A 27,096-nucleotide genomic window follows, 5' to 3' on the forward strand; every position below is an offset into this window, starting at 1 on the left:
GCCTCATAAAGCGCAGCCCGATCCGTGCGGGTTGCAGGCGGACCTGTGAGGAATGCAGGGATCCACGGGTCTCAGTGCAGCCAGTCAGCAGGAACGTTCCTCCAGCGCTGTGTGGCCTGGAGAGGTGCCAGGCCAGCCGGAGGCCTGGCTGGAAAGGCATGTACGGGAAGGGTGGAGGCTTCCAACGGGGAGGTGCTGCTCGCAGGAGGGGCAAACCGAAAATGGGTTCGATATGGATCACACCCAGGGGTACTTGCCACGGCCAGGCAGGTGCTGGAGGTAATGGAGCTGGGCTAGGCCAGGAAATTTGGTTTGGGAAAAAGGGGGGAGAAGTTGCTCACTAGCTCGGGGGACAGAGACTGAAGGCCAGGAGTTGACTGTTGGAACAAACCACCACTTTTCATCTTGATTCGGTTCTCCAAGTAGTCCCGTGAGTAGTTGCATTGGTGTGGGAGCGAAATCCTGGCGAGCTGAGGAGGGGGAAGGAACACACAGGGGCACAACTGCCTTTGATGTTGAGAGAAACACCTGTGGGACCTTGGAACAGGGCTGCAGGAGTCACTCAGTGTCTCAGTGTCCCTTGTTGCTCGGTGACAGTGGTTCTCATCTTGAAAGCAGGTTGTATTTTGGCATTTGGGAAGGCCTTTGAGTGGCTCAGTTGCAAGAGCAGTGTAAATGTGGTAAGGTTGTGGGGAGCAAGGATATTTGCACCCACTTGTAAAGGTCTGGTTATTTGGCTGTGAGCAAGACCAGCCTGTGGCTGTGTTGGTGGGCACGAAAGAAGGAAGCTGGTTTTTGTTTTTGTGGTCTTGTTTCTGTCCAAGAGCCTGCAGGCTGAAATAAGGCTCACAGCAGGTTATCAGCCCTTTTGTTTTCCCCCAGTGCTCCCAGCTCCGACTGTACGTCCGGGACCTGCTCTTATTCCTGGGCAAAGTCATTCTCCAAGGAGCTTTGAGACAAACTATGTTGAAACATCCCCATGGTGGGCCTGGCTTGGCACATCCTGTGCTCCCTTCCTCTGCCATCCCAAGACATGGCAAGACCGGGCTGTCTGTGTTTTCTGCAGCCATCTGCTCCCCCAGGGAGGGTGTGGTGAGGTCCTGTGTGGCCAACCTCCTCGGCCAGGCTCTTAGGTGTAATGATCTTTGGTTAGCAGAGCTGGGGAGACCTGCTGGGAAATGGGAAGCTACAGCTGTCCCCATGGTCATGACTTGGTAAGTCTGCTTGGTATGGTTTGTGGATGGCCCCATCCCTTGAAATGTCCAAGGCCAAGCTGGGTGGAGCTCTGAGCAACCTGCTCTAGTGCATGGGAAGGTGTCCCTACCCGTGGCAGGGGATTGGAACTACATGATTTTTAAGATCCTTTCCAACCCAAACCATTCTCTGATTAGTGCACAATGTTGTTACTTCTCCCCAGAGCTCTGCAGCCACCTGAGTATCACTGAGGGTCCACTTGCATCCCTCTGCTCCCACTCAGACGTGACCTGTTTGGGGCTGTCCTGTGCAAATTGTTCCTGGCTGTTTAGCCAGAACACCAGAGGTGGTTTTGGGAATGCCAGGAGAAACTGTGTCCGTGTGTTATAAAGCAGTAAAGTTCTGTGTGGGGTAACTTCTCCCTTCCGTTCCCTGTTACCCTTGGGTTTTGTACTTGGCTGCCATGGTCTTTGTCAACAGGGTAAATCACAGCAGCCTCTGTGCACCTTTGTTAGGAAGGTACAGAATTTTCCAGAGGTTCAGGTGGGCACTGACAGAGGAGAAGGCAGTGGAGGGAGCTGCTTCAGGTTCGTAGGCAAACTGTAGGTAGATTTACAGCATCTCCTTTCCCAGGAGCAGAAGTAATAACACATGATGCAGGGGGATGTGAACTGTTTGGCATGGTGTTAAAATTCCATTTCAGCTTCCTATCGGGAGATCTGTGGGGATCAGGTCAGCTCTCAGGTGCAGCAGCTTTGTGGGTAAGAATAATTAGTCACTTCAACCATTATGTGTGGCAAAGCAAAGGGGCTGAAACCCACAGTGGTGACCCAGTTTTATTTATCAGGGCAGTGCTGATGTTTTTGCAAAGACAGGAATGCAGAGAACTTGCCTGATAATGAGAACTACACCATACAGTTTTCCTGTTTCCAGGGGTGAGGGTGGGTCTGAGACAGGGAACAACTGGGAAGATGGGTGTGTTCAGACATTCATCAACTAATTATCACCCATTTTTGCTGGTCAGAAACAGGCTGGAAGGTTTAATGACACTAAGGACAAGGCAGGCAGGTGAGTAGTGGCTTTGAGGGGATGATACACTCATGTACACACAAACACGTGGATATGGATTTTCTTGGACCAGGCTCCAAGGTCCCTTTAGTGGCTTTGTGGCCCCTTCCCCTCTTCGGTCCATCTGTTGGAAAGAGTCAGTAAAACTGAGACATCTTGCCAAAAGTAGACTCAAGCCACAGGCTGGAGAATCCATTTGGTTTCATGGTTTTGGTTTCCTAGATCCTTCCTCGATTGATTCAGGCTCGGATTACGGAGTGCCAGGGCCTGGTGGTTTGTTGGAGAGGATCGTTGAGTTCAGCTTTATAAAAAGACTTGGAAGAGGAAAGGGCACAACTAAAAGGTGCCACTGTAACTGCTCCAGCCTGGAGCACTTCCCATCTCCGAACATCCTGCAAAACTGGCAGATGTCTGTGCCCTGCAGAGTTTTCTTGGATCCCACCCCCTGGATCCTGCCTCCAGGCTTCGTTGGCAGCGTGCTTGGTTTTGCTGGGGTCGTTTAGCCTGGCGTGTTCTCACCCAAGGTGTTCATCTCTGTGCTTCTCTCCGAGCAGGCTGGTGTACCTGGAGCCTGGGGAACAACTTGTGTCCTCCCCCCTCCAGGAAAACCTTTCATGCCCTGCAAACAGAAGGGACTGGCCGGGAGCTCGGGCGAGGTTGGCTGAGCTGGTGGACAGCGTGACCAGTGGGGTGAAGCTTGTTGGCTGAGTATGAAGCATCAGTTCTGTGTTAGGAGTTGTGAGGAGCTTGTTCTCATGCCTGCAGTGTGTAGTGTGGGGGTCCAGGGGGGGACCTGCCCCTCTCTCGGGAGCAGAGAAGGCAGAGCCTGGTCAGAGGAGGGGCAGGAGTTGAGGCAGGTCCTTGTACAAGCCCTCAGCTGGCTCTGGGGCTGTCTGCAACCAGCATTAGGGACACAGTTCATCCTCCAGGACCACAGGCAGTTCCAGGGGAAGGCAGGAGGAATGCCAAGGGACAAGAAATGCTGCCTGCCTGAGATGCCATCAGCATCCTCATCTCCGGGGTCCTGGGAAGCCCAGCCCTTTGGCTGGGAATGGGAGCCACAGAGTCTCAGAGAGGCTCTCATTGCCCTTCCCTTGCAGAGCTGACAGACATTGTGCATCAGCCAGAGGCTTTCTCTGAGCAGAGATGTGCCCAAAATACCCAGCAAGGATTTTTGGATGGAGTTCTTTCCATCTGCTGTTGCTACGATTTGTTCTTTCACCACCTAATTCCTCCCCCCTGTTTTTTTGGAGGCTTTCCTTTTCACTGCTGGCTCCTTGGGCACATCTTCCTGTGCTCTCTGGGCGCTGTCTCTCTCCCCCTCTTACCCACCCCCCAGCCTTGCATCCCCCTCTCTGCTCTGAATATTGTGATTTTCTGATTTTTGCACTGTAGGGATCCTCAGCAGATCCCAGCTGGCTGAATGTTATGCAGAGCAAAGGCCAAAGATCTTGACCCGATTTTAACTAATTTGGTTTTAGCACCAGTTTGGATTTTGAGGGAGCGATTTCCCCGGGCAGCACAAACCAGGCCCATCTCCCTGTGTCCAGGCCTCGTTGCTGCCCTAGAAGGGCAGCTCCAGTGCATGTCTTTTCCTGCCTGGAAATCCCAAACACCATTTTTAGAAAGCCCTTTCATTTTATTTATTTTCCCTTCCTGGCACAGTGTCTGGGGATGGCAGAGCAGCGAGGAGCTGTGTGCTGCCTGCCTATTACCTCGGGTTTAAAGTGTCTCTTCCTATCAAATGCAGAGCAGGAGAAAGCAGAGCTTTCATGCATTCTTTTTTTTTTTTTCCCCTTCTTCCATCCGTTCTAAATTTATTTCCATGCCTTGCCGGTTTCAATCTGCATTTTCTGACCCTCTCACATCTCCAGTCACAGCCTGTGCTCCGAGCCTTCCCTCGGAGCTTGGATTGAAGTCAGGGGGGAGCACTGCTCTGGGCTGGGGAGGATATGATGGGGTTAAAGTGAAAGGCTTGGTTTTAACAGTATAATGTGTAACCCCATAATGACTTTAAATATTGATTATTTGAAGGCCATTAGTGCTTATTGTTAAAGAAAAGTCAATACTTTTTAAGCCTTGTGAACCATTTGTCTCCTGTTAAAGGACATATCAAATTTAGCAGCATGCAGTGCAAATCCCCTAATACCCTGCTCACAAGCCTCCAGCTGGCATATTAGGGGGGGAAAAAAGAAAAGAGGGTGGGGGGAGGAATATGCAGTAACACAGAACTGCTCTCTGCAAGGTAAGGACAAGGCTTATCAGATGTAATTGCCAGGGGCTAAATTCAGGTTCTCAGAATATGGGGCTGTAATTCTGCCCTTTGAGTGGTGGAGGAAGAGGAGGAAGGAATTTAATGGGGGGGTTGAAGGCCGGTACATACCTGGGAAAGGATGCAAGGAATTAGTGTTGTGCTGCATGTCTGTCTAAAAGCACAGCAGCCTTTGTTAAAGTCTCTGGGGCTTTTTACTCCGGGGTTGCCAGTTCTTTTCCAAGCTGGCTTGGAAGCAATTGGCTGTATCTGCACCAGGCAGCCTGGGAGGGCTTCCCAGCTCCGTGCCAGGACACGACCTGGTGGTACTGCCTCCCTCCTGTGCCAGGTTTCCATGCCAAATACCAGGCAGATGGGCTGGGAGGGAGCAGTGGCAGGCTCCAACAGGTTCTGTGTCCAGAGGGTTGGGTTTGTGGGATGGCAGGAAGCGTCTGTCCACGGTCTCACACCGTGGTGAGATGCTCCTCAGGGCTCTGCAGCAGGAGCTGTGGAGCATCAGGATGCCTGCAGGGAGAAGAGTCCCTCATTCCCTAAATATTTATGAGCGTGCCTGCTCGCTTTTTGAGTTCTCTGCTGCTGGGGATTGATGCTGAGTGTCAGGGGGACAGCAGGAGGGGTGCAATGACCCCTTCGTGTTGGGCCATCTGCAGCCTCCCTTCTCTGACTTCAGGCCAGGCTCCAGGGGTGTGGTGTGGGACCTCCGGCTGCTCCTGTCCCTTTGGCCTCACCAGCAGTGCTTCCCTGTGTGTGTGTTTGGTGGGGGAGCTCCAGGGCTGCTGAGAGGACAGCGCCGGGGTCTCCTCGTGCTGCTGTGTCAGGCAGGCACGGTGACAGCGTGTGTGAATGCGCCTCCCTGAATTTTCCAAGCCTTTGGACTCATCCCCAGCGTGTGTTGGCGTGTGTGGAACAGAGGCAGCACCTGACTTCTCAGTCTGAAGCCGCTCCTGCTGTGCTCAGCCCTGTTCCTGCCGCTGGGATTGGGGCCGGGAGCTTTGTCCCTTTGCTGCATCCCCTTTCCCAGCCAGGCCCCCCTCACTGGCCAGCCCAAACCAGGAGCTGATCCCGGGCCCCAGAATGCAGGGATGCTCCGAGGAGAGGACAGAGGGAACGATCTTGAGCAGATGTGAATTCCTTAGGGATCAAAGTTATGCCCATTAGCACAACATTAAAGCATAAAAATAACCTGATAAACACCAGGCTGCCGCCCGAAGGGAGAACCTTCTATTTTCCAGTGTCCTGTCCTTATCCCCATCAAACACTCCGCTTTCCTGGGCACAGATTCTGTGTTCTTGGCCAAAATCAAGAAGCTCCTTTGTTTTTAGGGTCCCCTTCAGGCTGCCACCACCTGGGGCTTCGGGACCCTCCTGCAGGATCCCCCTTTCCCACACTATGGACGAGGCGAGGCTTGCTCGCCCGGCCACGGAACGGTTAAAAAAAAAAAAAAAAAAGGCGACTTGATTTCCCTAAATTGCTTCTTATAAAACGAACGGCACGTCTGCCCGGGCTCGTCTCCCCGTGATTACAGCTAATTACGATCGAGCGGACACCTCGGAGCCCCCGTCACGCCGCTTTAATTGTCCGTTATTCATCTGCGGGCTGTCCGGGGTGGCAAAAGCACTTGGCAGCCGCGGCGACCGGGGGGCCTCGGCTAATTGTGAGGCCTCGGGGATTAGGGCAGGTGATTACACACTTCATGGTGTAATTACATAAGCATCGCTTGGCTGCTGCCCCGGCTCGGAGCCGAAGGTCACGCGCTGCGTTACCTGAGATTAATTGGAGCTGCCAGCGGAGTGCGAGGTGCTGGCGGAGCGGTTATACGATTAGCATTAACATTTCAACAGCGACCGATCGATCCGTGGCTCTCCTCCAGACACAGCGAGCTGTGCAATTAGTTTAGAGGAGAGCTAGGGGAGGGAAGGAGGAGGAGGAGGAGGAGGAGGGAAGGAGAGCCGCGGAGGCAACCAGGGGAAGGGAGAAGAGGGATGCAGAAGATGGGGTGAGCGAGGAGGAGGAATTTTGGAGGGGGGATCTCAGCCGTGGATGAGCATTTTGTAGTGGCTGGTGCGTAGAGTGGGGATAAAACCACACTAGGAAGATCTCTGCTTGCCCACCTCGCCCCCAAAGAGTCCTTATCTGGTTTTTCACGGTGTTAATTCCTCCCCCCCCCCCCCAAACCGCATGGGACAGCTGGGGGTCCTCCTCCCGCCCTCCCGTGTCATCCCCCCCTCTGAAATGGGCAGCGTGGTAGTGCGTATGGTCTGTTTGATGCAAAGTCACAGGCACCTTCTGGCCCCCTTTCTCGTGCCCTCCAGTCTCTCCCGAAGCAGATTTTACAGGGAGATACCGTAAAATGAAAATAAACGGCACAGCACTTGGCTTTGCCTCTGGATGCCCTGGTGAAGGTAATAATGTTGTAAGTGGCCATCAAAAGGAATTAAGAGACGTGCAGCCGGAAAGCAGATTTGCTTGCAGGCTCCCAGGGCAGATTTGACTAATGGAAGAGACCTTGGCTCTTACTCCCTTCCTGCCTGGTTTTTTTTTCTTTTTTTTTTTTTACCTTTCCCCCCTGCTGCAAGCAAGTGCTACCTGCCTTGCTTCCAGGCATTGTCCCCTTCCCACCACTCAAACCTGCCTCCTCCAGCTGACTTACCACCTGGCATCTGCTCTGCCCATTCTGTCCAGCATCACCCACCCCTTCTCCAGCAGGACACCTTCCCCCTGGCCCCGTGGCACTTTCACATCCCTCTCTCCATCTCTCCTGTCTGTCTTTCTCTGCCTGACTCCCAGCTCTTCTCTCCAGAATTAAAGACCACCCCTTGTCCCAGCTAGGACAGGGATTTTCTGCAGGGTGTGCTGGTGTTTCCTACAGATTTTTCTGGAACCCCTCTCCAGCTCCCAAAACACAAAATACCTTTTTAGTTGTCGGTAGATGAGATAGAAACCCAAGCTTGATAAAGGGAGAGGCAGATGCAGAATCTGCAGCCGTGCCTTTGCTAGCCCTGGGCAGCCAAAATCCCTTTCAGCCCAGCTGAAAGGCCACAGAGGCAAAGGTGGGAAGTATGTGTGAGCTGTGGAGTCCTGTCTGCTTTCTTCCCCTTTTGATTCTGCTTCTTTTGGTTTCTTTCTCTGCATTTTAGAAGCTGTGTGTATCAGAATTAGCCTCTGGCTCAGAATGCAGGTCACCTGCAGCCAGGATGTTCCTTCCTGAGCCAGGGCCCTTTTGGATGGAGCCTCCAGGTTTTCAACGTGAACTTATTTTCTGATTTCCGCAGGGAGATCTCCCACCCACCGCCTCTGCTCTCGCCCCAGAACGCTCCCCACATTGCCCTGGGGCCCCACTTGAGACCTCCCTTCCTCGGGGTGCCTTCGGCGCTGTGCCAGACGCCAGGTGAGTGCACAGGTAATGCTTGTGGGCAGCCAGGGCGGGCTGAGACAAACTGTCCTCCACCCAAACAGCCCAGACACACTTTCTGTGTCTCCCCCTGACTGCTGTGCTGACTTCACCCTGGTTTTGCAGCAATAGCAGCAGTTGCCTTGGCTACTCTTTCCTTTAGTCCCCACCAGCCTCCCTGGTGTTTCAACCCGTGGGCTCTAGAGCAGAAAGCAGCACTCAGTTGCCCTTTTCTTTCTGAGCTAGCCCTCTGGAGAGCTGAGGTAGCAAAGAGTCAGTGCTGAGATGAGTGAGCCCACGGTGCTGTTCTCCCTGTCCCCAGGTTACGGGTTCCTCCAGCCAGCACAAGCAGAGATGTTTGCACGGCAGCAGGAGATGCTACGAAAGCAAAACCTGGCCAGGTAAGAGTGGGAGAGGGATGGATTTTTCCTTCCCTTTTCCAGCAGCAGCAGGCAGAGTAAGGTGGGGTGCTGTGTGGGGTGAGCTGTGCCCAGGTGACAGAGCAGTGTCCAACTGAGACCAGTGGAAACAGTGTGTGGGTGTGGAGGGAACACTTTGATGAGTACAAATCCCACCCGTGCGACTGGAGCACAGATAAAGTGGGACTGACACACAAAATCCTCCCAGAAGGAAGAAAAGGCATGTTCATCCCTGTGTTTTTGGATCTTGTCCCATGGAATGCACCATTAATGTCATAAGGCAAACCCAAATATTCTCTTCACAAATAAGATTGGCAGCATCACGTTATTTAACATGACGTTAAGCCCAACCCAAGACATGAAAGTAGCAAGTCCTAATACAGGTCATTGCTGCACTGTGATGATCCCACATTGTAGAGGAAAGTCCAAGCAGAAAATCTGGCGCTCTGTGACAGGACATTTAAAAATAACTCCATTTGGAAAGGGATCTGGTTTGGAATATTTTCGCACTTACTGCACATTTGTTCACTAGATCAGAACCTGCAGTGGAGGGAGGAAAAATTACCAGAAGAAAATTCACACAGTCACAAGAATGTTAATATTTGCTCTGAAAGATCCCCTAGCCCTGTCCCGAACCGCTCCGCTGCCCACCCCACCTGCACTGTGGTTTTCTTAGCACTGAGGGCACCCTTAAATGACGTGGCTGAGGCGAACCACCAAGGTGGCCCAGCGAGGACGGGGGTAGTCACTGCCAACATTCCCTCTGCCTCTCCCCACCCAGGCTGGAGATGTCGGCCGAGATCATCCGCCAGAAGGAGCTGGAGAACCTCCACCGCCAGAGGCTGCTGGCCGGCGACCCCCTGAGCCTGCACCCGGGGCTGCCCCCGGACCACCCGGCCCTGCGCAACGTGCACGACATCCCCGAGGGCCACCCGCTGCGGGAGGAGCTGTCCCGGCGGAACGCCATGCTGGTGCTGCGGCACAACACACCCCGCTGCTGTCCCTCACCCGCCGTGCCCCGCCAGCTCCTCCACGCCGCCAAGGAGCAGCCCCGGCGGGGCAGCCGGAAAAGCCGCGGGGCAGCAGCGCGCCGAGCCGAGGGCCTGGCGATGCCAAGAGCCGCGAGCCGCGGGGCGCGGGAGGGCCCCGGACTGTAACGACGAAGGAGATGAAGGACTCGGGAGAGCGACGCGGACGTGAGCGACGAGAAGCCCGAGAGCCTGACGGGGGGGCGGCGGCTCGGCCGCGGAGCTCAAGGAGTGCAAGGAGGCGGGCAAGGCGTGCGAGGGGGCCAAGGAGATGGGCGAGGCGGGCGCTGCCCAGAATGCCCCCTGCAGCTCCTCGAGCGCAGAGTCCCCCAGCCACCTGCTTGGCCCAGGCATCAACAAGGCCGAGGTGAAGTACCTCCCGCCGGCCTCCATCCCGCCGCCTCAGCCGCTGCCCTTCGGGTTCCCCTACACCATGAGCCCCTACTTCCATGCAGGTGAGTGCACGAGGGGACGTGTTTTGTGGTGCTAAAAGCGGGGCTCTTCTACCCCCCTTTCATTCCGCAGTGTGGTTGCGGTTGCTTTCTCAACTTTCCGTCGTTTTTTTTCAAAAGGAAAATTTTTTTTCCCCTGTTAAATGTTGGAATGGGATGTCCAGGGAGGTGGTGGGAGTGCCCATCCTTGAAGGTGTTCAAGGAACATGGCACTCAGCGCTCTGGTCTGGTTGAAAAGGTAGGGGATTGGTCAGAGGTTGGACTTGATGGTCTTGGAGGTCTTCTCCAACCTCAGTGATTCTGTGTTTCTCTGCAAGGAACCAAAAGCCTTCTTTTAATTAATATGAAGGACTCCGTTTGCAGTGAAGCAAATCAAGGGCCATAAAGAGGGGCCAACAGGGACAGAGTGAGTCCCGAGCACATGAGAAGGGAAATCCCCAAAATGATGGCCTGAGGGATCTTGCAGTTGCTTGGGCCTCCTTTGGCACCTTGGACAGACACCAGTAAATTACAGAGAGCTTCAGGGAGAGGCAGCAACAGTTATTAATGGCTGCAGGGTGCTGTCAGAGTAACCACTGCTGTGCCCCTTTTCCAGGGCACAGGTGGATGGGTTCTTTCCCCTGCCTGTGGTGTATTACTCCGTGTCACAGGCACTGGGACAGCTGGATTGGTGCCTGTTGGGTGGGACAGGCAGGCAGGGAAGTCACTGCGGTCCCCAGTGGCACAGTCCCTCGGGCAGCAAAGGCACGGCTGGAGCAGGATGGTACAAAGTGGGGTCTCAAAGCCTGGTAGCTGGGCAGGGCAGGGCAGGGTGGCAGCCCCGCCAGCCTAGCCAGGAGCCAAAATCTACCTCAGCTAATTACTTGAGTGAGCGATTAGCAGGCGGTGGGACCTCCTGCCTCACGGAGGAGGGAGAGAGGGGGGGACGTGGCATGTGGGTCGCTGAGGCTGCCCGAGCAGCCGTGGCTGCCCATCACTCATTAGAGCTGCCTCCCAACCAGGAGGGAGGAAGCGATTTTTCCTGTGACAGGCAGGTGGCCAAGATGATAAATATTCCTGCTGCCTTGGGCTGCTGAGGCTTCCTCGCAGGAGCCTTTTTCTCCCGGCCATTAAAAAGGGGAAAGGCGCAGCTCCGCGCTGCTCGTGGCTTGTGCGAGGCTCTGCAGGGAGGCCTGGGATGTGGATGGGTTTCCTCCCTCCCCCAGCAATGTGTGAGTTACTGTAATAGGCCATTTATTATTATCACTTCGAATTTATATCACCATCGTGTCTTGGGGCCCCGGCACAGATCAGGGCTGTGTTTCACTGCCCGGTTTTCAGGCAGTTCTGATTTGTGGAGCCTGTTCCAGGGCTGTAGGTCTTTTCCTGAGGGCTCTTTGGCTTCTGGCTGGCTTCACACGGTGCTGGGGCTGTTAATCCTGCCTGCCTGTGGGGTTTAGGCCCCGTTGTGCTCAGCTCCATAGCAAAACCTCTCACCTGAAAAGCCTTGGGAAGACAGGGCGTCTTGTTCGATGCAGCACCACGGGTCGATGGGGGAGCTGGGAGTCCAGCAACTGAAATATTGAGGGTTTGTATCGATCCAAGAGCTGCAGCGATCCTGGGCCGTGCTGGGGTAACGTGTGTTGGTGGAAAAATGTGTTCCTGTGGCCCTTGGGGAGCACAGAGCACCTGAGGACAGACAGACTGAACCGAGCCCACCTCTCCCTGGCGCCAGACAATCCCTGTAACCCTGTTCTGCACAAAGACTGCTCTTTAGGCCTGGAGGGATGTGATGTTGTGCCCTACCCCGGAGACTGGAATGATAAAGTGACCACCTAACCGAGGCAGGTAACGTGGCAGGCCAAGAGGAAGAGCTGAGAGGGAGGAGAGGAGAGGGGAGAAGCATCCAGCTGAAAAGGACCCCTGAGTTTCAGACAGTTCCTCTGGTCTTCCAGCAAAGGGAGGCTCCCCTGGAGGCAGAGAGCTGTTTTCTGTCCCTGCTGGGAAGCATATCGATGAGGCAGCCAGAGCTGGGTCGATTCCCTGAGCTGCCTTCTGGGGATCTGGCGGCTGCTCGATGACCTCATCTCGTCAAGGTTTCAGCAGCCTTGCTCCCCTCCTCCTCCTCCTCCTCCTCCTCCTCCTCCTCCTCCTCCTCCTCCTGCCGCCCTCCTCCAGCCCCGTCCTCTGGAAAAGGTGAAGGATGGAGTGTGCAGGAGGCTAAAATCCTTCTATTGATCTGTAGTCTGGAGAGCAATTAACGCAAGCCTTGCCGTGCTGCTCCGTGACCTCTCTGGCAGGAGGGAGGGATGGAGGAAGGGGGTGCAGGCCACAGGGAGAGAGGGGTTGGGGAGTGGTAGCAAAACTGATTAAAGCCATAGGTGGGCTGGCTTCCGTGGGGGTTCTCTTTGTGTCTCCCAGCTGGCACCTGGATTGTCTCCTGCGATGCCAGGATGAGGGTCCCGCTGCAGCCCGGCTGGTGGATCTGCAGCAGAGCTTTCCCTGACTGGGATGGCCAGAAGGTTTGCTCCCCATGACCCCCTCCAGCCTTTGGCTTGTGTTCCTGGAGCAGCTGGATATCAGGAGGAGGGAGGGGAAATTATAAATGGATTGCAGCATGGGTGGTGAGGGCTTTTACGTGGACACCTGTCCACACGACACCGGCCTGGGACGATGGATTCTTTTCAGTCCCCACACGCTGGGCCCCATCTGGTGAAATGCTCCGTAATCCATTACCAGCCTCTTGGACCATCATTTATCATGGGGAGAGACAGAGGAGGCCTGGCAGGGAATGGATGCTGCCCTTTATGCCTCCTTGCAGCCCCGCAGCATCCAGTGACATGTCATTATTATAATCGAAGGTGCGTCCCTTCCAGCCACTTGGCACCTATTTGTTATCATTCTCCGAGCTGCCAGAGCAGGGTGAGTGGATGCAGCCACGCACAGGGATGGAGCAGACGGTGCATTATCCTCCCAGGGAGGGACAGGAGGAAGGACAGGAGCCCTTCTGCTCTAGGGACCGTAAAATTGGAAGGGACCGGCGTGCTGAGGGCTGGACCTGTACTCGGTGCAAACCAGATGCACGCTGAGGTGGAGGGACCACTGTAATCAGCTACAGAAATCCTTCCCGGGGTTATTCCTGGTGGATTCAGAGCTGAGGTGGGAGCAGAAGGGCAGGGGGCACACCTGGACACCAGGCTCTGCAACTCTGACTGCAGGGTGCTGAGTACTCACAACAGAACTGAGCCTTTGGAGATACCACTCACTCTTTGAGTTTTGGTAGTAACAGGGGGGTTTTGCCACTAATCTTGGTGGAAATAGGTGTTTCCACCCTCTAGATTTTACATTCTGTGGCACAGAAATTGCTAATAGGCCAGAACCCAAAGTATTGGTATTTACCTTCCCCCTCCTAAAAATATTTCCACCAGTAGTTCCCTGGGAAGGGAAAACAAACTCTGCGAGATAAATATTTTGGCCGTATTATATTTCTCTGTGTGTGGGTACGTGGAAAATATTCCCATGCAGTGGGTTCTGCCTTATCCTTGATCTGGACACAGCAGGCTCTGTGTGTGTTTGTCTGTGGGCATCCTGACCTCTCCCTTTCCTTCTGGGGCAGGAAGAGACAAAGGAGAGAAAACCACAGAGGAGAGAGGCTGCTGTAGGAACAGGAGTTGTTGGCCCAGCTCTGCTGGCTGTGCCAGTAATACTGAAAGTGATCCCTCATCCAGTGGGGTTCCAGGATTGCAGGCACGTGTGTAGGAGAGGGATCCCTCCTCCCTGCCAGCTGTGGGAGCAACATCTGGGCTGAATGCCTGCCCATGCTGGTGGGGACTGACCAGCCCCTCTCTGTGCAGGCTGAGCTTAAACCCTGAGCATAGTTCAGGCTGGCTGGCGACTGGAGGGCTCGTTCCCAAGCACTGTGTTGCTGGAATTCAGTCCTTGGCCTGCTTTTGGAATAAGGAAGTACCTAATTTTGAAGCAGTTGGCTGCTGCAGTCAGATCCCCTCGGAGACGCTCTGGCTGCAAATGGAGGTGTCTCGCCTGAGCATTGACTGTGCCTGGAATAATCTTGAGTTCACTTTCCTTTCCTCTGTTTACCAGGCTGCAGCCACTCTTTTGGAGGAAGAGAATTCCCCTCCACCCTACGGAAGAAAAATCCCTCCCCCTCCAAATGACAAAAAGTGTGTGGGGGAAAAAAAGCCCTCGGCCACCTGAGCGTTCTGTGAATTTTAACATAAGCAGTTCTGAGTGTGTCTCCTGGAAGGTGGAATGTGATAGGCATGGAAATGAAGGCTCGTGTCCATCTGTCTGTCTGGTAGCTGGGGGTGACAAGGGGAAGGACAGTGCTGCTGGCCCTTTGGCAGTGGCTTCTTCCTTCACCTCCTGTGCCGATGGGCGCCTGCTCCCAGGAAAGCTGGTGGTTTTCTGTTATCGGGCACACAAAAGCATTTGAAGCTTTTTCTAGCTGGAAAAAGAAGGTGTGGAGAGAGTGAGGAGCTTCCCTGGGCTCTGGCAGGGTGCAGGGTGGTGAGGAGGGAACAGTGGGCTCTCCCTGCTTGGCACACCACAGCTGGGCAGAGCCATCCCGGGAGAAGCAAAGGGCGTCTTGTGAGCCTGAGCTGAGGCTGGAGGGGAGGGAACCTGTGCCCGTGGGAAGGAAAGGATGGGAAGGAGGCGTGAAAGGTCTGGTGGTTGCCCACAGTGAGCGCCCTGAGAGTCCTGGGCTGGTGGAAAGTGCTGGCAAGGAGGGCTGCAGAGATGTGACCGAGTCCCTGAGGCATGAGGAGAGAGAGGGATGGGCAGAGCTGGCACAGGATTCCAGGCTGGGGTGAAATTGGAGGGACCGCTGGAGCTCACTTGTTCCAACCTCCCTGCCCAAGCAGGATCTCCTAAGAGCACGTTACTCTGCATTGTGTTGAGAGCCTTGGGGAGCTCCTGCCTCTCCCTGTGGCTCCAGCCAAGACATTCTGGCACTGGAGCTGGCAATCCTCTGTCTGCACTGGTGATGAGTGCAGGGGGGGAGACTCACCCCAGGAGACATGGACTCACCCCAAGTTTTGGGAGCTGTGGCTGGTCCCGGTGGCCCCTCTCTGTGAGGCTGCTGGTCCTGGAGCAGTCAGTGCCCCGGGGGGGATGCACATGGACTGCCCAGAGGTGTGCAGGGGGACAGGGGGCTGTGGTTTTGGATGAAGTAGACGGTGCTGTCACCTTCCCAGGAGGTGGTGGTGCTGGTGGTGGTGGTGGTGCAGCTCCGGGAACGCACGGAGGGTGAGGCTGGGAAGGGAAGCAGGAAGCTGGGAGAGGAAATGGAGTGGAAATGATTACATAGCGTCTGCCTGCTCCTTGGGCAGGCTGCTGTTGTTTTAAAAGCATCTTATTGGCATGATAACTTCCTGTGGAGATCCCGTGCTTTTCCTGTTCCCTTGGATGTGCTTTGGGGGCTTTGCCAGCGAGTGCCTGGAGCCTTGGTGTGTGGCTCTGCTCCTTATGCACCTCTGTCTGTGCCTCTTCCCTCTGACCTGGTGTATTCCCCAGGGAATTGGACACTCCTGGGGTGGGCCTGTGCTCCCCACCATGACTTTGTTGGACCCTGCTTTACCTTGCCATTCCCTGGGGAAGGACTGTCCTGCCTGCTGTGGGCAGGGAAGAGGGAGTTGCTGCAGGGGGTTACAGCCACAGCCCTGTTCAAATCCATCAGGGAAAAACCTTAAGCCCACAGGACAGATAATTTTGTCATGACAGACCCCTGGGAGAAATTTTTTTTTTCTGGTAGTGTCCTTCTTCGAGCCCTGAAGCAGAACAGTTCATACCTTCATAAACTCTCTACCTGATAATCCTGGGTGTTCACATCCCTATAAATGTCCTTGTTGTCTCCTGGTCCGAATATCACACAGCAGTGAGTTCCACAGATTAATAATGGCTTTCACCCCCCCCCATCACACCCCAAAATGGGTGTTTTCTGGAGTTTGGTTTCTTCATTACCCATCCCCTTTATACCCAGAGCAGATACGAGTTACCTGGCTGGTGTTTCTCTCCCCATTTTCATTCCCTGTGCCTCTCCAGCTCCTCTCAGAGTCCCCTTTGGGTTCTTCCCTGCACACACATCCCGTGCAGATCTGAGTTACCTGGCTGGTAACTCATGACAGGCCCCTGGGAGAAATATTTTTTCTGGTAGTGTCCTTCTTCGTGCCCTGAAGCAGAACAGTTCATACCCCTCATAAACTCTCTACCTGTTAATCTTGGATAATCCTCTCCCCATTTTCATTCCCTGTGCCTCTCCAGCTCCTCTCTGAGTCCCGTTTGGGTTCCTCCCTGCACACACATCCCGTGCAGGTATGAGTTACCTGGCTGGTGTTTTTCTCCCCATTTTTATTCCCTGTGCCTCTCCAGCTCCTCTCCAAGTCCCATTTGGGTTCCTCCCTGCACACACATCCCGTGCAGGTATGAGTTACCTGGCTGGTGTTTCTCTCCCCATTTTCATTCCCTGTGCCTCTCCAGCTCCTCTCTGAGTCCCGTTTGGATTCCTCCCTGCACACACATCCCGTGCTGTCAGGCACTGGTGATGCAGGAGGGTTGGGGGGGGAGGGTTGCTCCTCCACCCTTTTGGAGCCCATCACCTTCCTCGGTGCTGACAGGGCTGGGACCTGAACTGCTGTTGCGTTTCGGAGCGTTGACACCTCGGCTCGGCCCCAGCCCTGCTGTCCGTGCCCTGTCACGGGGGTGGCAGGGCCAGCCCGTCACCCGTCACACGCCTGGCCAGGAGAGATGGATGCCCAGCAGATCCCGAGGCCGGGGCAGAGCCACCCTTTGGATACTTCAGGCTGGGTTGGGTTGGAAAGGAACACTTGGAAGGAGCACAAGTTCCCCAGTGATTCCCACTGCACCAGGGGCCTGTTGTCATTCGGAGCACGTCGGCAGGAGAGAAGGGCTGGGGGAGAGGAACCCACAGGGCAAGGCAGAGTTTTCCGCTTTGTGGTGCCTGTGGAGAAACACTCCTTCAGGGTTTTGGTTTTTGTTTTTTTTATTCTCTTCCCTCCCCTCCCCCCTATTTTTCTCCCCCTGCAGCTGAAGAACATTAAACACATGAAATGCATTAGCTCGGATTTTTCCTTCCCCCCCTGCCCCCCTCCCTCAGCCAGGGACCTCCAGGAGGAAGAGGCCTATGAATTGACCCTGCCCAGTGCTTTAATTGACAGGTCATTAAAGATGAATGTGTGGCTAGAGAAAAATATTCAGATTTCAGGCTAGTTGTTGTCCGTGTGGGATTTTAATGATTTATGTTTCTTTCTCCTCCCCTCCTTCCTACTCCCTTCCCCCCCCCATCCTCCAAACAATCCAGGCACCATGGGAGGTCTGTTTCTGGATGGTGAGGAGAGCCCTGCGCTGGAAGACATCAGCAAATGGACGGTGGAGGATGTTTGCAGCTTCGTGTCCAACTTGTCTGGCTGCACCGAGTACACTCAGGTAAATCTGAGCGGGCTCAAGAACGTCCCTGGAGGGGGAACATCCTCCCTGTGAGCCCCCCTTCTCTCCCTCCCATTTGTGCCTGTTGTACTTGCACTGTCCCTCCCAGGAGGTTCATCTCAGAGCCCTGCAGGGCTTGGAAGCTGTGTGGGGTTTTTTTTCCGAGGGGGTTGCTAAACTTGCTGCTGGTGAAGAGCCTGAAGAAGGTGTGTGATGAGTCTTGTAGATGGACAGAAAACAAGGAGGGAGTTCAGTGGAAGAGAATGGGATTAGGGGCAAGGTTAGGAGTGACCACCTGAGCTCAGGTTGATCGTGGTTAGTGGCTTTGTGTCACTGATCTCTCACCCCCATCTCATGCTTTTAGGAGCTGCTGATGCTCCGTGGTGGAGCTGGACACAGCAGTGGCTTTGTGTGGGGTGGGTACCAGGGGGTCCCCAAATCGGGGTGGGCAGCCCGTGGTGCCAACCAGCCTGGCAGAAGGGGCTGTGTTCTGCTCTCTTGCTGCACCCAGCACACTGTGGGGTCACAGTGGGGTTGGGAGGGACCCTGTGCCTGCACAGGCATCAAAGTAACCTCAGTGGTGATTTTTAAGCTCATTTACAGCAGAGTTGAAACATCCAGCAGCAGTGGGGTGTCCCTAGAGCCTGCTCAGTGTGGGATTGTGAGGTGCCATATAAAAACCAACCCTCTGTGTTTTTTGCCTCTGCATCTGCCCGAGGCCGTGATCAATGTGCCATTGAGGGATGCTCCAAGGGCACGGATTCCTGGGCAGCTTGGAAAAGGATGTAGTGTGCTAAGGGAGGGACTGGAAGCGGCAGAGATAGAGAGGCAAAGGGCCAGAGTTCAGGACAATCCAGCCTTTCAGCAGGGGCTGAGAACAGGTCTGGAAAGGGAGGATGGAGAGCAGGAGCTGAGTTTTCTGGATGTGCCTCTTCAGCAGAGGAGCTGCCCTGGCTGACAGCTGAGGGGTGCAGGGCTGTGCTGTGACATCCAGGCTGGCTGAAATGGGGTTTCTAAAAGTCTGCTGCCCCTCCTTTGGTCTGTGCTGTCTGTCCCTCTGTGCTGCACTGGTCCAGTGTCCTCTCCCAGAGCTGAGCCCATCCCCAGGCATTTATTTTGGGAAAGGTGAAACTGGGCACCTCTGTGCCTGCTGGGACCCCTGACAGGGGAGCAGTGTGTGTATCTGCCTGCAGGGAGATGATTCACTGTAGGTTATGCTGATTTAGTGCCATGGGGAAAGGTGCATCCCCAGAGGGGAAGCAGAACCCAGGAACTGCCCCCCACCTCCCTCTCCTTGCACAGGTGATGGATAATGGGATTTCAGTCTAAAGTCTGTCCTTCCCTGCCCCCAAACCATGATGTTAATCTCATCACAACATGCTTCCTTAAAACTACCTGGAAAACCAGTGCTGCTTTGGAGCAAACAGCTGTGCTGGGGGAGAGGAAGGGAAGGGAATGTTTGTTGTGGAGATGGGGGACATGTAACCATCCCCAAATGGAGTGACAGGGATTTGGGTTGTGCTCAGGAGTGGATCAGGGTGAGTGGGTGCATGGGAGAGAGGAGGGTCAGGTTCTGATTGTGACAAGAGGGAGGGAAAGAACTCTGGATAGAAAGAGAGATGGTGGATGGATGTTTATGGGAACATCTGTGTGTGCAGAGGGGAGTTCAGGAGCTGAGTTTAGCGAGGACAAGGGTGGGTTCACAAATGTGCATGTGTGGGCTGCAGAGTGTGTTGCTGAGAGCTCCCACAAAAGGTTCTAAAACCAAAATACACAGCCCTTTGCATTCCCTGCTACCCCCCACCCCTCTGGAGTGCCCTTCCACTGGTGGTGGTGTAGTTTATCTGCATTCCTGTGCTGGGGAAGGACAGTCAGAGTTGCCTGGATGCTTCTGAACCAGGCCAGTAGGAAATGTGCAGGAATCTCCAACGCAGCAGGATCATCCCTTTACACCTTCCACACCATCCTGGTGCACCAGTGGGGGGGGGAATCAAGAGCTGAGGTTCAGCAATCTTCCCAGTGCATTCCAAATAAAATGTTTTATGGAGATGGGAGCTGCTACAAACACCCCCTGGCCACGTCGTTGCTTCGAGCGGGAGTTCGAGGCTTTAAGAGATGATGTTTTTCATGCCATGGTTGTGTGTTTAACGTTTTTTGGTTTTTTTTACTGTGTGAAAATGCCCGTGCTCAGGGGTGACTCTGAGCTGCAGAGCTGCCTTGTGTTCCCCCTTCTCCAAAGCCACAGCTGCCGGGGAGGTCTGGCACTGCTCCACAGGCTGCTCCCGCCAGCAAAACCCTGCAAGGTTCGGGTGGAATGCTGTGCATTTGGAAACATGTTTCAGGCAAAACAAGGAAAAAACTTCAGCAAAAAAAAATTAAAAAGTCACCACAGCCTGGATGGTGTTCAGCTTTGTCTCTGCAGTGGATCTGGGGGACACCCAAGGGGATGCTTTTCCCAAGTTAAGGCTTTTTGTGGAGTGTTTTAGTGCTGAGCGAGGGGAGGGTTTTGGCTCCTGGCCACGCTGGCTGCAGAGGAAGGGAAAAGAAACTGGTGTAGTAAGTTTTGCTGGGTCAAAAAGCAGCAGTGTGTGCTGCAGCCCCAGCCCTGAGCAGCTCTGCTGGAGGAGTCCAGCAATAAAAACCCACTTGGCTCCAGCAGCCACTGCCAGTCTCCAAAGGGATGGCTCCTGGCTGTGGTTCTGCTGCTGGAAAAGATGATATTGGGGTAAATTTAACCCCCTCTGCCATAGTGATTAGTAATAGAAACACTGTGTGTGAGCCATTGCAGGAGGAGAGGGCAGGATCAGCCCCAAATGTGAGCTGGGGTGTGGCAAAAACGCTGAGGAGGTGTTGAGGGAGGGAGGACAGGCAGGTGGGGTAGCAAGGAAAACAGGGAGCTGAGTGACACCTCCCAGAGAGGCAAGGGGAGCTGGTGGCTGAATTACCAAATTTACTCTTGAAATGGAGCCTTGTTGGTGCAAATAAACACCCCGAGGAGGTTGGTGGGAGCGTCCCCTGCACCGTGTGTGAAGGATGGAGCAATAAGACCACACAGCCAGACCTTAACCTTGCTAACACAGCACATATTAGGTGGGAAACTCTTGCATGGCCCTGTCATTTGGGATAGATGGAGGCAAAACGAAGGTTGTTGTGCTTTTTTTTTTCTTTAATAACGTGTTAAAATGGTGCAGTTGTGCATGGCTGGAGGTATTAATGTGTTGATATGAAACTGCTGTTTTCTGGGACTCTACCAGCCCCGTTGCCATTTGTGTGTGCACATCACCAGGTCCTGCTTTCCCTCAGCTAATGGGGAGAGGGGGAAGAGCCCTGAGATGGTTAATGGCACTGTCTGAAGGCCAGGTCACCCTGTAGGATCCTGCCATGCTCCATCAGCACCATGGCACTGAAATATTTATCAGTATCAATACTGTTTATTAGTATTTATACTAATAAATATTGCAAGATTTCTTAGTATTTCGGGGAAAAAGCAAGGGCTGAATGTTAAAACAGACTAGTGAGGAGGGATCATCCTCCCTGATCCCAGTGGGTGTTCTGGGAGCAGGATGGGCTGCACTCTCCAGGCTGCTCAAGTGTTGTAGGGATAGTGGGAATGCCTGAGAGGCAAAGGAGGAGACAGGAAAAAAAAAAGTACAGAAGTGTTCCATGTGAATCCATCTATCCTGCAGCATGTGCTCCACAGATCTGTTTATGTATTTTGCCTGGACTGTTTGGGAATTAGCAGCTTTGAGAAGGAAATGCATGAGCAATCCATCCCTCCTTTTCCATGGCATTTGCCTCAGTGAGGACTGCAAATATTTTTGGAGTCTACTGGGTCAACTTTTCCCCAATATCCACACAAAGTGTGAGTGACTTAGGATTTGCCAAAATTTAATTTTTTTCCCCCCTGTTTTCTGCCCTTTTTGGAGTTGGGACCCCTGAGCATGTCAAAATCTGCTGTCAAACACTGACAGAGTTGCACTTGGGGCAGCTGGTTTGGGTGCTAAACCTGGGATGAAAAACTTCACACCCTGTTCTGACATTAGGAAAAAAAAAGGGGGAGAAAAAAAAATTATTGTTTTATATAAACTGGCCCAACCAGCCCTAATTCCCATTCCCACGTGTGTCTCCTTTTGCTCACTGGCTCCTGGCTGTGGGTGCAGGACTGTGAACACCTCTGGTGTATAAATATGGACTGACCTCACTCTTGGAGTTCACCTTTCCCACAGAGCCCTTCTGTGCAAGGGCAGGACAAGGGCACTGGGTGTGTCAGTGGCATTTCTGAGCCTGTGCTGTGCTTTCCCTCCAGGTATTCCGAGAGCAGGCCATTGATGGAGAGACCCTGCCCCTCCTGACAGAAGAGCACTTACTGAACAACATGGGGCTGAAACTCGGACCTGCCCTGAAGATAAGGTCACAGGTAGGAAAATCTCCTCTGTAGCAGCACGTGGCATGCTCTGAAATTGTCCCCCTCACCAGAATGGGGCTGTCAAGAGATGTGGTTTATTGAATGTCATTTATTAACAGTAATTTATTCTGTGATTCTGTCTCAAGAAAGCTCGATCTTGTCCTTCCAAAACTTTCCATATCCTCACTCAAATCCAGTCACAGCTGTTTCAAGGAAGAAACCACAGGCAGAGTTCAGCACCCAGGGGCAGAAGCAAATAGTTCAGGAGGAAATAACAGGGATGCAGCAGGAAACTCCTGAAATGGAGTGGTTCCTGCTGGAAAAAACACATCAGGTGGTTCCCATAAATGCCAGCCAGGAAGGAAGAACAGCTGTGAACAGGTGAAGGGAAGGTGGTTTCACACTGGCTGAACCTGAAAATAGTCATCCCCAAAGTACCTAAAGAGGGATGTAAAGCCACCTCAGGAATCAGTTGTCTTTTCCTAGGCTGGATTAGGTCCTTTTGCTGCTCCTTTTCCCTGTACCTGGCTGCATCCTGGCAGTTCTCCTTTTGAGTGAGGCCTGAAGCACATTTAATGTGTCTCAGCTGTTGTGCCTTTCCCTCCCCAATGAATAATGACCCAGCTCTTGCCCTTCTCTGCTGTGCCAGGAACAGCCCTCTATAACATCTTTATCTCTTGCCAGTCATAACTTACTGGTCCTGCTGATTTGGCTGCACTGGAAGTGGAAATTATATTGGTTGCATTAGTCCAGTTCTCTTTTAGGGGACTGTATTTCCTCCCCAGCACAGACTGGTTTGCTGTTGTGCCCTTTTAGCCGTGTTTCTTCTCACAATACCTTTTTTCCCCCCCATGAGTTGGTTCCCAAGTCCCTGCCTGTAGAGCTTTGCTGTCCTAAAATGACTTTGCTCTTCTCCTGCCTCCCTCACAGCCAGCCATGGTAATTCCATTCCAGTTGCCTCCACTTCCCCTCAGTGGGATTCAAACCTAGGAGAACATCTCCACTGGCTTAATTTTTCTTTTTTTTCCATTTAATGTTCAGGGAAAAAAAAAAAATGACTTGTGACACATGTAAAGCACAGGCTGTGCTGTGTATTCCCTAGGGAATCGTGTCATGGAAGTGACTGTCATGTGTACATGGACACTCACAGCTCTGGCACAGGTCCCCAAACGCACAGGGCTGTACACTGGTTATATTATGTTAAAACAATAAGAGCAGCTTTACTACTTTCCCTCCAGCCCTCCCTGTTTATGAGGGGGCTAATAAAAAGGTTCTGTGGGCAATTGTTCCCCGTGGGTCGATTCAGGAGGAAATAAAACTCTTTCTGCTCCTTAAAAAACAAGGGGACGTCAAATAGCTCACAGACATTCCGAGATGGGGCTTGGGGTGGGGGGAATATGAGATATGGGCTGGAAGCAGAAAAACCAGCTTCAATTTAATCAATAGTGTTTAAGGGTCTATAATAAGGCACGGCTGGGGGGAGGTAAGTGGGGAGCACTGATGCTGCTCCCTGAATAATGTGGCAGTTGTCTGGGTGGAACAGCAGCCTGTGTTTTTGTTTAAGCTCAAATGTGAACCAGCTGTGGAGGTGCTGGGAGGCTGTGGGGCCTTTGGCCCTTGCTGGGAGGCAAGAACTGCTGCAGGAGAGCTGGCTGGGGCTGCAGGAGGGAGAGGTGCAGGCTGAGAGCTGCCTCGGTAAGGAACAGCAGCCTCCCCGCAGCAGGATTTTTGTTCTGCCTCTCCCTGTGTTGGTCCCAGCTCCCCCTTTTAGGAGCAATTCCCACTCTTCCAAACTGGATGTGGGGTGCTGTGCCATCAGCAGGAGAGCACTGTCCTATCAAACTGTCCACCCTGTTAATGCAAGGACTGAAGAGGTTAGACTCAGTCAGCCCTTCTCTCCTGGGGGTGTCCCAGCACACCTTTAGCCTGGAAAATGTGGACTCAGGGCAGACCTTGTGGCTCCAGCAGTACCTGCTGCCACACACCACAGTGCCCAGTAAAACAGTGCTGGAGAGCACAGGACAGAGCCCTGCAGGACTAGAGGAGGAAACCCCCTGGTTTGTCTTCCCAGGTGGATTGGGAATGGTGGTGCTTCATTCCAGTGATGGAACCACAGAATCACAGAACAGTTTGGGTGGGAAGGGACCCTAAAGCTCATCTGATTCCACAGGCAGGGACACCTTCCCCTAGACCAGGTTGCTCAGAGCCTGGAGCACATCCAGGGATGATGATGGAGCATCCACAGCTTCTCTGGGCAGCCTACCTCTTTATTTGCAGCTTGGATACAAAACCTGACCTCACGCGTGAAAACCCGCGGGATTCTCTAGACCGTCTGTGCGCCTTTCCACCCTCCTGCATTGATCCCACATCCTTTTTTTTCCCATTTCCTTTATTAACAGGTGGCCAAGCGAGTGGGCAGAGTGCTGTACATGGCAGGCTTCCCCATGGCTTTCCCCCTGCAGCCCCCCGGGCTGAGGCCCCCGGAGCGGGACGTGCCGGCGGCCGAGCTGCGGCCGGCGTCCACGGGCAGCGTGGCCTCTCCCTTCGGCAGCGGGGTCCCTTCCTCTGCCAGCCGGGGCTCCCCAAAGCAGGAAAACGGGAATCCTTCCCTCCTCCCCGGGCTCAACGACACCACGAAACCTCCGTCCTAACTGTGGGATGCCCTCCAGCTGCTTCTGGGACTTTGGGGATCCAGCGGGACGAGCCGAAGGATAAGGCCGGAGCCTCCCCCCCGCCCGCAGCGCGAGACGCAGGAGTGAGGGAGGAAAAGGGAGGTTTTTATTTGGGTTTTTTTGGGATGAATTTGCTTTTTTTTTTTTTTTTTTGGTTTGGGAAAATCATTAAAAAAAACCACAGAAGAGTTCAAAAAAAAAAAAAAGGGGGAAGGAAAGAAAATGATCCAAAGATGTCCTGAGACAACGCGAGTGAAGAGAAGGATTCTGGAGGATGGCTGCAGCATTCCTGTTCCCTTTCTCGCCCAGAGATGGAGAGCCCTGGACAGGGAATGAACGCTGTTCTTTGCCTTCAAAGAATCCTGGCTGTCAGGAACTCCTGGGTGTGACTCCAAGCAGGGAAGGGGAAGGGGCTCCGCTCCTCCCAATGGTACTCAGCACCCCTGAGAGCAAAGAAAAAAAAAAAAAAAACCATAAAAAAAAAAAAATCATCACACCAACCACCTTCCCAGATCTCTCCTCCTCCCTGGAAACTGTGCTCAGTTCCTCATTCAGGTGTCTATGCATCTCTAGCGACTTTGAAAACAATACCAAAGACAGACAAAAAAGGAAAAATTAAAAAAAAAAAAAATAAAAAAAGAGAGGAATTAAAAAAAAAAAAAAGAAAAAGGAAAAAAAAAGAAAAGGCAAGTTCCCGTCCATGTTTACTTCGTGCGGATGGTACGGCACCGGCAGCTCCGTGCTGGCCCCTTCCCTGGCACAGGGCCCTGCCAGCACACAGGAGAATGGACTCTGCCTGTGCTCCAGCCCTACAGAGGTGTTCTTTTATTTTTTTGCCCCATTAGATGTCTTGTTTCAAAGAGAAGAAGAAGAAGGAGGAAATGTGTGCTTGGGTGGGATGAAGGCTCACAGCCTCCCTCCTCACGTGTCCAACAGACTCAGTTCTACAGCTGGGGTGGGGTTGATTGATTTTATTTTTTTTTTTTTGTTCCTAGGGTTGGTTTTTGCTCTTCTTTAAAGCCTTGTTACAGAGGTGGATGTAGTTGCACATTCTGGCCTGCTGTGGACCATGAGACAGATCCCTGGGAGGGGGAGGGATGCTGGGGGCTAAAAAACAATGGGCAGAGTTTTTACTACTGTGAATGAGCTGGGAACTCCTGGGGGTGACCTCCTGTGACTTGTACAGTTGTGAACAACAATCACATGTGGTACTTTTCTCTCTCTCTCTCTCCCCTGCCCCCTTTTTTTTTTGTTTGTTTGTTTTTTGGTTAAACGTTGCACGTGCTACCGTTTTTTTTCTTACAAAATAGCTTGGTGGTACATTAGCTTCTTTATATTGTAAAAAAAAAAAAGTTTAAAAAAAAAAAAGTCATTATGCATCACATCACGATAAAAAAAATGCTTTCCAGCAATCAATTTAAATAAAAAAAGGAAAACACTTAATTTACAAATGGTACCTGGCTTTAACCAAGAAGTCTCTCTCCTTTTTTTTTTTTCCACTGGGGCCATGTGGGTGTTGGTGCTTCAGAGCTGCCACATTTCTGGCCTAAACACCAATCCAGGGGTTGGTTAACAGCTGCCAGAAGGCAGCCAGCACTTTGCCCAGCTTAGTTAGAGAAAGGAGATAAAGCAACTCCTTTCTCTTTTGGAAGAACAGGTAGGTCAAAACCTTTTCCTTACAGTTGGGACATCACAGTTCTCACCTGTGGAGTTACATCCTCCCATATGAACTCCCATATGGACCTGTCTGAGGATTCAGCCTCAGTCTTGAGGGCTCCTTAGCCCCTAATGAACCAGCAGGTACTTTGGCCCCCTCAGAGCGGGCTTTAAATAATGACAATAATGATTATGTTAACAATAAACCCCAAATTATTAATTTCTGAGGTTATCCTTCCTATGGGAGGAAGTATCCAGGTGCAGGCCTGGTAATTCCTGTAACTGAAGAATAAGCAGCCTTCCCTGCCCCTATTCCTGCTGCTAAGCTCCAACAAGCCACAAAAAAATAAAAATATATTTTATATTTAAATATTCTTTTTTTAAAAAACCATCTTGTCCTCTTGTGGTGTGCAGGGTAAGGATGCCTGGAAGGGCACAGGGAGGCAGTGCCATGAAGGCAGAGCTGCCCCTCTCTGTGCAAGTCACTTGGCCACCCTAAGCACTGACAGACACCTACTGACCTCACTGAATGGTGGCAGAGAAGAATAAATATCATGTATTTACTCCTGGCCTTCTATCTTCTTTTAAAAAAAAAAATCTGCATTAAGAAATAATAATGTTCTCAAAAGGCACAGTTAATTTTTAGGAGTGACTCTGTCAGCTGTGCCCTAAGGATACTGAATAGCAAATGCCCTCTATTTCCAGTTTATTTTCCAAAGAAATATGTTTCCTAGCTGCCAGCCTTGCAAACTACCCGTGGTCTCAAGAGAGAAGCTCTTTTTTAATTCCCCAGCAGATCACAAATTGCCCAGTGCCCACCTTGAGCTAAACTGTCCCCCCACTGGCAGCACTCCCAGGGGCAGAGACATAATGAGCTGCATCTGGAGGCTGCCCAGGTGATGCAGGGGTTGGCTTTGAGGCAATAAAAGCCAAAGTCACTGTTTTGGGGTCTCCCAGAACAAAAGGGTGTTCACAGCAGCTGGGACTCGCCCTAGAAAGGGCTGATTTTATGTCCCTGTGGGTGACAGGTACTGCCAGGCTCAGACTGGTCCCTTGTTTTTGATAAGCAAATGTATCCCACACAAATCCAACAGCT

The 27,096-nt window shown here is 52.8% G+C and overlaps 1 protein-coding gene across 1 annotated transcript in view; it reads left to right on the forward strand.

Annotated features, from left to right (window-relative positions):
* Nucleotides 1–24,511, forward strand: part of SAMD11 (sterile alpha motif domain containing 11) — a 112,737-nt gene extending 88,226 nt beyond the window's left edge. The window contains 9 exon segments of the mRNA XM_018079345.3: nucleotides 7,807–7,922; nucleotides 8,248–8,326; nucleotides 9,126–9,417; nucleotides 9,420–9,524; nucleotides 9,526–9,572; nucleotides 9,574–9,827; nucleotides 17,143–17,267; nucleotides 21,574–21,684; nucleotides 24,072–24,511. Coding sequence (XP_017934834.2) covers nucleotides 7,807–7,922; nucleotides 8,248–8,326; nucleotides 9,126–9,417; nucleotides 9,420–9,524; nucleotides 9,526–9,572; nucleotides 9,574–9,827; nucleotides 17,143–17,267; nucleotides 21,574–21,684; nucleotides 24,072–24,323 — 1,381 coding nt within the window. The 3' untranslated portion in view covers nucleotides 24,324–24,511.
* Nucleotides 24,512–27,096: the final 2,585 nt, after the last annotated feature.

The sequence above is a fragment of the Manacus vitellinus genome, unplaced genomic scaffold (assembly GCF_001715985.3).
Source record: "Manacus vitellinus isolate BGI_N305 unplaced genomic scaffold, ASM171598v3 scaffold_46_pilon, whole genome shotgun sequence".
Lineage (NCBI taxonomy): Eukaryota > Metazoa > Chordata > Aves > Passeriformes > Pipridae > Manacus > Manacus vitellinus.